The sequence below is a fragment of the Durio zibethinus genome, chromosome 23, assembly GCF_047325235.1.
Source record: "Durio zibethinus cultivar Kanyao isolate XHJ-2024 chromosome 23, ASM4732523v1, whole genome shotgun sequence".
Lineage (NCBI taxonomy): Eukaryota > Viridiplantae > Streptophyta > Magnoliopsida > Malvales > Malvaceae > Durio > Durio zibethinus.
This window is the reverse complement of record NC_143184.1, coordinates 11,694,469-11,706,469: the sequence shown is the minus strand read 5'-3', so window position 1 is coordinate 11,706,469 and position 12,001 is coordinate 11,694,469. Positions and strand designations below refer to the sequence as shown.

The 12,001-nt window shown below is 31.1% G+C and overlaps 2 protein-coding genes across 2 annotated transcripts; one reads left to right on the top strand and one right to left on the bottom strand.

The window, feature by feature from the left end:
- Positions 1 to 745: 745 nt before the first annotated feature.
- On the bottom strand, positions 746 to 5,338 carry LOC111314641 (double-stranded RNA-binding protein 4-like). The gene is made up of 5 exons (XM_022916200.2): positions 5,115 to 5,338; positions 2,873 to 3,135; positions 1,921 to 2,131; positions 1,409 to 1,793; positions 746 to 932 (listed from the first exon to the last, which is right to left on the bottom strand). Exons 1-5 carry the CDS (start codon positions 5,236 to 5,238, stop codon positions 872 to 874), a joined length of 1,044 nt encoding a protein of 347 aa, XP_022771935.2. The 5' UTR covers positions 5,239 to 5,338; the 3' UTR covers positions 746 to 871.
- Positions 5,339 to 9,803: 4,465 nt separating this feature from the next.
- Positions 9,804 to 11,719, top strand: LOC111313587 (pentatricopeptide repeat-containing protein At5g15010, mitochondrial-like). Its single transcript, XM_089752886.1, has one exon. It carries the CDS (start codon positions 9,984 to 9,986, stop codon positions 11,439 to 11,441), a length of 1,458 nt encoding a protein of 485 aa, XP_089609012.1. The 5' UTR covers positions 9,804 to 9,983; the 3' UTR covers positions 11,442 to 11,719.
- The last annotated feature ends 282 nt before the right edge of the window (positions 11,720 to 12,001 follow it).

Sequence of the window (12,001 nt, the reverse complement as noted above, 5' to 3'; positions counted from 1 at the left end):
TCAAAAATAAAAATCCTTTTTTTTTTCAAAAAATGATGAAGCAATTTTTTGCCATGTATTATGAATTTATTAGATGTTGTGCTCGTTGATTATCAATGTTAGTGTCTGTAAGGAAAAAATTTTCAAATATTTAATTAAAAATTTGTATTCTCTAAATATCCATCAGACTGAAGTGTATAATTTAGGAACTATAAGATTATTTAACTCGTATAAACAATACTCTAAGCACATAAGTTGAATTTTGAAAACTTGGATGCTCTAATAAAAACAAAGGAAAAAAAATATAATGAAAAATAAAAAGAGAATGAGAAACCTTCACCAACCAAAAAAATGAACGGTATAATGTTTAAATCAAGTCATCCAGTTATAAGAAAACCTTCCTTTAAACTCTTACTATTATATTTACACCGTTTTAGCTCTTCATCTTTTTTTGGGGGGTCAATTTAGATGAAGTTTAACGAAAAGTAATCACGTGATTGCACGTGACTAACAGTTTAGTTAGAAGTCGAACACCAAACTTCAATCGAAGTTCGCTTTAGCAGCAATAAGCTATTTGTTTCTTTTCCGCTCTAACCACTATTGCCTCTGATACTAAGCAAAAAACACCGCCAAACTGGCTCTTAGCTGCTTTTTACTTTATTTGGCTGGTCAGTGAAAAGTATTAGTAGAAGACGGGTGTTTCAAAAGACAACCCATAGCCCTAGGTCTGGAATTTAAGTAATAACCGAAAAATATAACAAAGAAATACAGCTAACAATATGCTTTTATTAGAACGGTACATGTTTTATATTACACGGGAAAGGTTCATTGTCTACAAACCATTACCAACGTTTGTGCCAAACCTAACAAAATAATTGCTAAAGACATCGGTTCATAGGGCCACTGAACATGGTGTGGTTTGATTCAATGGAACAGCAGTTGCAGCAGCCAACCTACATATTTTAGTCATGAATGTTAATTATACAAACATAGATAAACTTCTGCTTGACATCCCGAAATCCCCTCCCCACCTCTTCCTTCAGGGAAAAAAAAAGAAAGGAAAAGAAGAAAATCAAAAGGGAACAGAAAGAACTGACTAATCTGATCCAAAAAAAATTAAAAGTAAAAAAGAGAAAAGTGATGAATGCAGACATAAACTAATATACAATGACCACCAATGCTTGCACAAACACAGAACACATCAGTCTTTAAAGGGAGGGAAAGCCAATCATGGTGTAACAACTTTGTGGATAACAGAACTATAAACAGTAGCATCACTCATCTAAGTGACTAATGCAAATTAAATTAAAATAATTATTGCTTTCATCTATGAAAGGACGACAAAGCTCATCAACTGACATTCGGGGAAGTGTTTTAGAAAGACAATATGAGAACAGGCCAGAACATTGAATGGAAAACCAAAACTTACTGAGTATCAGTGTCCAGTTTAGCCCTCTTCTTCCGACGTCGCTTTCTTGAAGAGTTTTCACCAACTCCTGAAGCCTGTTCAATCGCTGGAGGCACAAAAGCAATTGGAAGATCAAGGCATTCAGGACCTTGTTCTGATTTTGGAATCTTGAATTCATGGTGAGGATGTTCTGCTCCTGAGCTTTGCCATAGAGATGCACTACTTGGCTCACTGTTACTGACTGCAGCAGTTTCAACCTCTTTATTGTTATGGATCAATGTGTTTGATCCGGAAGGTATAGTGCCAAGATGGAAAATGCTTGAATCCTTGACTTTATTCAAAGCAACATACAGCTTAGATTTAGACTTGATTATCTCCGAAAGAAATGTTCCATACCTAGGATCATCTGCATTATTGGTCCAACAAAGAGATGAGGACTCTTCCAGCTAATATGTAGATTGAAATCATAACATATATATGCATATATGTGCATTTATTTTTCAAAAAAAAAAAAAAAGAGAAAAGAAAGATACCAAGAAGAGAGAGGATAACAGCACGTGCAGCTAATTGTTCAGCCTCTTTCTTATTCCTACCAGTTTCTCCACTATAAGTCACACCATTGAAAACCAAAGAGGACATGAAAAGGGGAAGCAATCCTTTTGACTGAATGGTATTGTAGGTTGGCATTTTCAGATTCATCTTGACCGCAAATTCATTCAAGATAGACTTGCAAAATACTGTATCCTAGAACACCAGTCACAAAAGTTTAGCAAAACCCAAAGCAAATGTCAAAAGTATAACGAACCCATTTAAGGATGTTTGGTTTTAGAAAACATTTTCAAATTTTCTATTTTCATTACACTCTAAATGTGAACAACAAGATAGGGTAAATAAATAAATTTGGAAATCCAAAAACAAAGGATTCCACATGTAGTTAAAAGTTTGCAAAGTCATTTATAGTAATATTCTAATATTATAGAAAATTGAAAAACAAGGTTTTCCAAATTTATTTATTGATCATTTATAAAGGAAAAATAAGATAGAAAATGAAAAAAATTTTCTAAAACTAAACGGGGCTTAAGCTTTTTCCCCTTTTTTCTGTTGTTTTTTACTTCTGACTGGGCACATCTTTAATTATTTGCACACATCATGTTGTTGTCTCACTTCCAAAGTTTATATGCTCAACAGCAAAATTCGTATCATATTATCTACTAAAGAGTAAAGAATTACTAAAAGACAAAAATATTTGAATAATGAAGTACAAAAATCTCATTCCATCAAAGTCATAAGTCAAAAGACCTTTTTAAACTTTGTCCTCTTCTAAAAATGGACCAAGATATGATATAAAGAGAACCAAATATTATACCTCTTTGACTGGTAAGTTTCAAGAGAAACAAACCGTTATGAATGGCCCACAAACATTTAAATAATGGAAGACATCATTGTACCACAAAAGATCAAAAGTTCCAGTAAAATGCAACAAACCTCACGAATGAGAGGACAGCCTTCATCTTTTAACTTCTTTGAGATACACTCCAGAGCATATTTGGCAACATCTTGTTCAGCTGCTTTTCTATGTGAAAAGGTGCCCACAGAAGTATAACTTATACCATCAACTAATACAGTTGACCTGAACTTTGGAGCATGCAGAGACCCTTCATTAAAGGTTTGATACACTGGGAGTGGTATGGATGATCTTTGAGTAAACTCCTGTAAACGATTCTTATGCATCAAGGGTTCTTGAGGCCCTAAGCAAAATCAATGCATGAATTAGTAAGGGATGTCTACTTTCAAATAATTAAATGCAACAGACTCAATGAAAACATTGCTTATAAGCAAGACAGGTAAATTAAACTATGAAACATGAATTTAACCCGAAAAAAGATCATAGACAAAAATTCTGAAAACAGATCATGGAATGTCAAAGATGCATGATAGAGCTTCACATGATTATTCAAGCTTTTAAGTATAAGTTGAATAGAAGAGACTGTCTTTATCTTCAAGCACAATCAACTTAAAAAAATATTTCAATGAGAGAAATGCCAAAATATCATAGTGGTCCAAAATGTCAGTTAAAAGCAGCCAAACATTGACTATTTCAATGTTTCATACACAATAACTCAAAGCACCTTTGGATAAAAGCTAATGAAAGAGAGAAGAAAAATTGTGGGCCGTTTTGATGACAGGAAGGGAGGGGTGGTGTTGGAGCAATGTTTGAAAACTTCTGAAAAGAAGGGAAAGAGAATTGGAAGGCTATTCCACTTCCAAACAGGCAAACTCTTCAATCTGTAAAATATGCTTGTGCTAGTGTAGCTTATCTTTCTATCAGACTTTTATTCTAATTCAAACCTCATAATCGCCTCTTCATGAATAACACTTAATGTTATTATTTGGCACTCTACTCAACCTTATATTGTCACCCTTTGCCACCCTACAACCAAAAAATGGTAGTTAGTTTTACCCCTTTCCCTTCCTCGCCTTCCATAACAACATGCAAACAAAGGATGATTACATAATGTTTTACTTCCCTTCATTATGTGCTTATTCTCCTTAGAAGGCATACTCACTCGACTCTTCGCTTACTACTAACCAGAAACTTTTTGGAGGCAACAACCAGGCACCCCCTCTTTTCCCCGCTCCCTTTATCTTCCATGTTAATAGAAAATAAAGGAAAAAGGATTGCTCTTCTTAACAACGATAGCCAGTGTACATTTTTAATTCTTAATGAAAATGGCACAATGGGAAATTTGGAAAAGGCATCTTTCCTTACAAAGACCTCCCAAAACAAGAGTACATTTTAGAAGCACCATCGCCCCACCCCACCTTTCCCCAACCCCTTGGTCCTCCATGTTAACAGGAAAAAGAAACAAAAAAAAAAAAAAGATCACTCCCCTTAACAACAATAGCAAATGTACGTTTTCAATTCTTAATGAAAATGGCAGGAAGTACATTTCCCAAGACATCATCCGCTATGAAGACCTTCCAAAACAAGAGTTCATTTTAAGTTTCTTAAAAATTTATACTTGATGCACTATCAGTATATAGAATTTGTACATTGTTAGTGAATCAAATAAAAACAACTCATTAATGAGAGAAATCAGATGATAACACCCCATTAATGAGTAAATTTTTTTTCTTAATTTTAATATATGTACATTTATTTTAAGGATTGATATTTGCTCGTTAATAAAGTGTTATCATTGATTCACTGCTAGTGTATAAAATCTATACACTAACAGTGCATCAAATATAAAAGATTAACATCAAGTTTGAAAGAAGATTCCTCAAGTTTACTCTAACATTGAAAACTTTAACTATTCTAAGATTTGTATAATTCTAGCTAATTAAACCCATTTCTAAGTAATTAACCTTTTCATAAAATTTAATAATCAAATAGCAACTGTTAAATATGAAACCCACATCCTTTTTGTTTTTCCCATTTATTTTATTTTATTTTATTTTTTTGTGTGGCCATCATCAAAGTTTAAAACCCCAACTAAATTAGCACCATTTTAAACACCAAAAACAACTAACCATCAAAATTAAAATACAATAAATCAAATTCAACCAAATATTTTTCAACGCTTTTAAGAGAAATCAGCTACTAAGAGAAAAAAAAAAACCCAAAATTTTTTAAAAATGAAGCAAAATATTAACTTTTTCCTGCCAAAAATACAAAAATCTTAATAAAAAGAATAGCCCAAAACAATTGAAATGTAATACTTACTAGTAAACGACGGAGCCGAGGGCCAAGCTGGAGGCGCAACCTGGAAATGAGCAGGAGATTGGACCGGGGCCGAAGGTTGATCCGAGAGTGAGGGTTGGGGAAAAGATGAAAAGGAATCCGCCATTTTTTTTTCCTCTAAGCGGTTAGTTTCTCATGCTTGAAACCGGAGGCTGAACTTTTTGTTTAGCTGAGTCCCAGGATGCCATTTGCGTTTGCATTTTGGTAAGGGCATTTACGTCTGTAAACAAAAATGAAAAGGCATTTACGTCAAAATATTTAACACGACGCATCTTTTGCCCAAATTATATGATAAATAAAAGATAAACTATCAAATACAGTAACAATAATTTTTTTAGATTTTATAAATGGTTTTAGAATATTATTAAAAATAAAAAATTATTGAAAAATATAATATGTGTTTGTATCTAAATTTTGTTTATAAAATTAAAAAATTCACTAATAACTATCAAATAATTTCTTTAATAACAAATTATATTTATTGTCATAAAGGTTTTGAAATTGCTAGATGAATTTTTAAAAAATAAAAAAAAATCATTACAAATTATTTTTGATTAGGTATGATTGACGACCTATTAAAACTTATCTTTTAATAAAATTTTAAAATTAATTAAAACTTATTGAAAATAATTTCTTTAGATATGCGAAAATAATTTTAATTTAGAAATTGATTACGCGTAGGAGAAAATTAGCACTTTACAGCATTCGATACCAATTAATTATATATTATTTTTTAATTTTGACAAAACTAATCTTAATATAGGTATTTAAAATTAATTTTTTATTTTTTTATTACAGTAAAATATAGTTTTATTTATAGTTGTGTGTTTGAAAACTAAATAAGAACCTTACATATTGAAAAATCGCTAAAATATTTTGATATTTTGGTAATTTTTAATAGAAACTTTCTCATCTAAAATTTTTTTAAGAATCACCACTCGAATCTTGGTAATTCATATTTATTTTTAAAATCAATATTTACTATGTTTATAATAAAATATAATGTCTATAATTTAATCCAAATAAATTTAATTTATTATTTTATTTATTAGAAAAACGAGATATTATTATTGAAAATTATTCTAAATGCTTCAATACATTGGTGGTGTTTTAGATAAATTTTATCACTTAGAGATTTTTAAAAAATTACTATTCAATTTTTTTTTAAATCTCATCTTCGAAGATTTTATCTGTTTTTTAGAAATAATATGTATAGATGAAATATGATGTACATAGGTTTATTTATAAAATTATTGTATTGTATAAAATTTTTTTTTGTAGGAACAATAAACAAGAAATTTTTTTATTGAAAATTCTCTTAAATATCTCAATATTTTGGTCATAGTTTAAAAAAAAATATTTCACCTAGGGATTTTTTGAAAATCGATACTTGAATTTCTTTAAAATCTCATCATTGAAAGCTCGTGTTTACATTTCAAAAATTAAGTTACATGCATACAATGTAAATAATGAAATGTTAGTGTACATATTTCATTTATTCATTATACGAGAAAATTTTGTTTATTTTTTTTTTCTTTTTATTATTTTTAAGAGAAAATAAAAGTTTTTATTATATTAAAAAGTTTTATAAATACTTCAATATGCTAGTAGTATTTAATAAATCTTCTTAACTAGAGATTTTATAAGAATCACTATGCCAATTTCTTTAAAATCTTATCATTAGGAGGGGTCTCTTATCATTATTATTATTTTTTTATTAGACCTTTTGTGATAATAATATTTAAAAAAAATAAAATGACCATCCATGAAAAAATATCATTTTTCACATATTTATTTATGTATTTTATGATCCAACCTCTATAAATATTAATACAATTAAATGTAAATAAGATAAGATATGTAAAAAATAAAAAGAAAAAAATATACCAAAAATGGAGCTTTTGGGCTACCTCCCCAAAACAAGATACTTAATACTTAAACTTCTCTAAAATCTCATTATCAAAGGCTCATGTTTATATTTCAAAAATTAAGTTACATGTATACAATGCAAATAATGAAATGTTAGTGTACATATTTCATTTATTCATTATTCAAGAAAATTTTGTTTATTTTTTTTTTCTTTTTATTATTTTTAAGAGAAAATAAAAGTTTTTATTGTATTAAAAAAATTTATAAATACTCTAATATGCTAGCAATATTTAATAAATCTTATCACCTAGAAATTTTATAAAAATTACTATACAAATTTCTTTAAAATCTCATCATTTGGATAGGTCTCTTATCATTATTATTTTTTTTTTATTAGACCTTTATGATAATAATATTTAAAAAAAATTTAAATGACCATCCATGAAAAATATATCATTTTTAACATATTTATTTATGTATTTTATGATCCAACCTCTATAAATATTAATACAATTAAATGTAAATAAGACAAGATAAGTAAAAAATAATAATAAAAAAAAAACAGAAATGGAGCTTTTGGGTTATCTCCCCAAAACAAGACCAATGGTCAAAAGAAGACCCAAATTTGAATGGGCTATAGGCTAAGCTCTCTCTGGATCTGGTAAAAAGTTTCAAAACGGGTTCAAGTTGAGCCACTAGGTTGGGTCGCTATGGACTTAGGCTGAACACTAGGCGCAGGTTGAGTTGACCCGTTTGGTAACCTCTTTTTTTTTTTTTTTAAAGCTATAAAAACTTTAAGTATATATATATATATATTTCATTTCTTTTCCTTAAAAAAAAAAAAAACTTTTCATGATCCTAGTTTTTGGCGCCCTTACGTCGTCCTCGCCACTACTCTTCATCATCGACGTAGCTTTTGACTAGCCTTTTTTTTACTTCAAATTTTAGCCACGACTTCTTCTTGATTTGCTCTTCTCGTATTTGGCCTCAGTTTTTCAAGAATCAACTTGAATAATGCTAGATTTATATTTAAAATCCTGACAAAACCACCAAAAACTACTACCTCCACTGCTCGTACTAAACTCTTCTTCCAGTATGTATTTCCCTTCCTCATGACCTCTTTCTACATAAAAAACCCAACCCAAAGTTCTTTTAGAGTCGCCCAAAACGAAGCTCCTCTTCTTCTTCTATTCACTTTTTTTTTTTTTTTGGTGTTAAGATGTGCTTATTTATTTTACTTTTTTGGGTGTTTTCTGGTGGTTTTGGTGGAGGTGATTTTTGGTTGTAGAAAATCAAAAGGGGAATTTTTGGTTAGATATGGCTATGGGAAGTTGTTAATGGTGGTTTTTTACTTTGGCAAGGTACATTTTTGGATGAGAAAAGGCTGTTTTGTGGTGTGTAAGGTTGATGTTGGTGTTTGGCTTAATGCTGGTGATTGGTTCTTGGTTGTTAATGCTTGAGCAATCGAGAGGTTTTTGGTTTGTGGGTGGTGTAGTAGTGTGTGTATTGGCAGAGAAAAGGCTATGATTTGTATGAGGGTTATATGGTGATGGTTAATGACTTAGAGGGATGTTGTGGTGTTTTGGAAGAGGGTTGGCAAAGGTCCTGGAGTGGCTTTGGAAAGGGTTGTTAAGTGTTAAGGAGGGGTTGGCCGGGGCCCCGATCGAGGGCTTTTTGTAGTTGGTATAGATGTTGTGGATGGTGCGTTCTTACATGGTATTGATTGAGTGATGGAATAGGCAGAAGGTTTGGAGAGGGTTTTTTTTTTTTTTTTCAAAAGAGCTTGGTCATTTTTTTTTTTAGAAAATTTTTGGCCATCCCCCTTTCCTGTGTATTTTCATCCTTGAATATTTGTATATGGCAATTTGTAACAACAGTTCAAAGGTTTTTTAGCATGGTAGGGTATTGGAACTAAAGCTCATAAGGATTTTGACATATTATGGCAACAAGTTGCCGGCCATTTCTTCCGGTTTTTTGCAATTTTTTTTGTTTTCTTGCATTTGTCCTTTTTTTTTTGTCATTTTGTTATTTTTTAATATATTCAATAAATAAAAAAAATAACAATAATAACAATAATAATAAAAATAAAATAAGATTTTGAAATTTAATTTGATCATGAATTTAAAGTTTGGGCTTTTATTGAATCTTTTAAGTTCAAATAATTAAAATTTGAATTAATCTTGATTAAATTAAATCTTGACTCAAATAAAACTGAATTTGACAATTAATTCGAAATAAGCTTGACACAGATTAATTTAATTATCAAGTTTAAATTAATTTAAATTAAATTATTTAAATCATAAAAGTTACTCCAAATTAAAATAATTTAAATAAAATTAAATATTTATAATTATAAATTTTAAATAATACTTAAAAGTCAAAGATTTAATCTATGATATCACTTGATTGAATCGAGGATATCAACAGTCATTTATTAAAAAGAATGGGATATATCAACCTTGGTCTTTTAAAAACGTAAGATTTTATAATTAACCTATATTAAATATAACAAAAAGTTATCAAAAAATATTTTGACTAATGATTAGAGTTTTTACTAAACATATTATTTGTTTACATGCAATTAATCTATTTAAAAAAAAAAATAAATTATTTATATATTTTTTAATATTAATTTTTAATATTAAAAATATTAAAATCGATTTTTTAAAAATATAAAAAACATATTTTATATTAATAATTTTAATTTATTTTAAAATTAAAATGAAATATCAATAAAATAACACCTCAAACTGGCTTTTAAAATAATTCGGTTTGCTGAACTATACGGTCCATAAATAAGTCCATGACGACATCCAACAAACCCTCAATAACTTTGCCAATTTTTTTTTTCCCTAAATTCATATTCTCTTTCCAGTCGCAATTTCCTTCCTTGCTCCGATCACTCCGCCCTCTCTATCTCCGCCACAAGTCTCCCTTCAATTCCCCCTAAACCCCAAACAAAGATCAACCCAATCCCTTAAAATGGTTAAAAACAAGAAAAGATCACATTCCCAGCGCTCTCCTTCACCGCCACCCCAAAACCCATCGCCCCTAAAACGCCCTATTTTCCCTTCCTACCAAACAACCCCAAACCTCCACCCCAAAGTCAAACTTCTCTGCGAAATCATTTCTACCACCCCTTCATCCGCTGTCGAAAACCTTTTAGAAGACACCGGCCTCCGCGTAACCCAACTCGACGTCGAAAACGTTCTCAAACTCTCCTACTCTTTCCCTTCCCTAGCCGTCAAGTTCTTCCGTTGGTCTGGCTACCAACTCCAACACCAACATTCCCCTTATTCATGGAACATCGTCGTCGACTTGTTGGGTAAGAACGGTCTATTCGATGCAATGTGGGACGCCGTTAAGTCCATGAAGAAAGAAGGGTTAGTTTCTTTGGCTACTTTTGCTTCTATTTTTAGTAGTTATGTTAGTTTTGACAAAGTTAAGGAAGCTGTTTTAACTTTCGAAGTTATGGAACAGTACGGCTGTGTTAGAGATGTTGTGGCTTTGAATTCTTTGATTAGCGCTATTTGTAGGGAAGGTAAAACGATTGATGGTTTGGAATTTTTGAGAGTGGCTAAAACTAGGATTAGGCCGGATTTGGATAGTTACGCGATTTTGCTAGAAGGGTGGGAGAAAGAAGGGGATATCAGTTTAGCAAAAGAGACTTTTGAAGAGATGGTTATGGAAATAGGGTGGGATCCTAGGAATGTACCCGCTTATGATTCGTTTCTGAGTACTTTGATTAAGGGGAAGGATGGAATTAATGAGGTTTTGAAGTATGTTGATATACTGCATGAGAGGAAGTGTTATCCGGGAATGAAGTTTTTTAAGGAAGTACTTGACGGTTTTCAGAAAGTTGGTAATGTTAGGGCAGCCGAGTTGATTTGGAAGGCGATGGTGGATAAAGTTGGGATTATGCCAGATACCGAGATGTATAATTCAATGATTGCTTTGTATTGTTCCAAGAATTATACGGATTTGGCAAAAAAGATGTTGGATGAGATGGTTTATACTGGGGCATTTCCTGATTTGCAATCGTATAATGTGTTGTTTTATTTCTTGATTAAGAATAGGAAGTTGAAGGAGGCTTCACTGCTGTTCAATGAAATGGTTAAAAACGAGTTTTTTCCAAGTAAAACAAATTGTATTGCGGCGGTTAAGATTTTTATTGACATTGGGGACCCTTATATGGCTATAAAAGTTTGGAAATTCATGATAGAGAATTATGATTCTGAATTGGAGGAGACTGGAAATCTGTTGATTGTTGGGCTTCGTGATGCAAACAAGCTTCCTGAGGCAGTAAAGTATGCTGAGGGTATGATTGAGAAAGGAATCAAGGTCACATCTGCCACATTGTCAAAATTGAAACAGAGCCTTAGCAGAGCAAAAAAGGAAGGGGTATATGAAGAACTTTTAAGAAAGTGGAAATCCTGTTAGGCAGATTGAAAGTACTTGAACTCTGTTAGCTTCATTATAGATAAGCAATCCAAGATGGGGGTTAAAGACTCCAAAATCTTTCCAAAGATTAAAGTTCTAACCTCTATTTTAGAAGCGGTGTCTGGCCATATTATGTATTGTTGCCGGTTGCCTGCATCGTCTAAATAGCTTGTTCATTACAGAAAAAATTTTAATACATATTTTCTGTCGTTTTTGTGCAATAAACAAGATAAAATTTGCTGTTTGGATGAGCAATGAATAAGTCAACCCATTTAGTACGTCTAGCTAGTTTTAATTCTGAATCATTTTTAGGGGGCAGGACTGAGCTTTCTGGTTTAGTAAAGTATCTTGAGAATTTCCTCTATTCTTTGCTGTTTGCACGAGCATAAGCATTCGAGATGTGTTTTTTTCTTTCTTGAAGGCCTTAAACCACACAGTTTTTTTTTAATTACTAGACAATCTTGCCTGTAGGTTTTTTTCTATTGTTCTATGCTTGATGCTTAATGTTCATGCATATGCTATTGTGCCCATAGCCAGGCATTTGAAAATCATAGCTATTT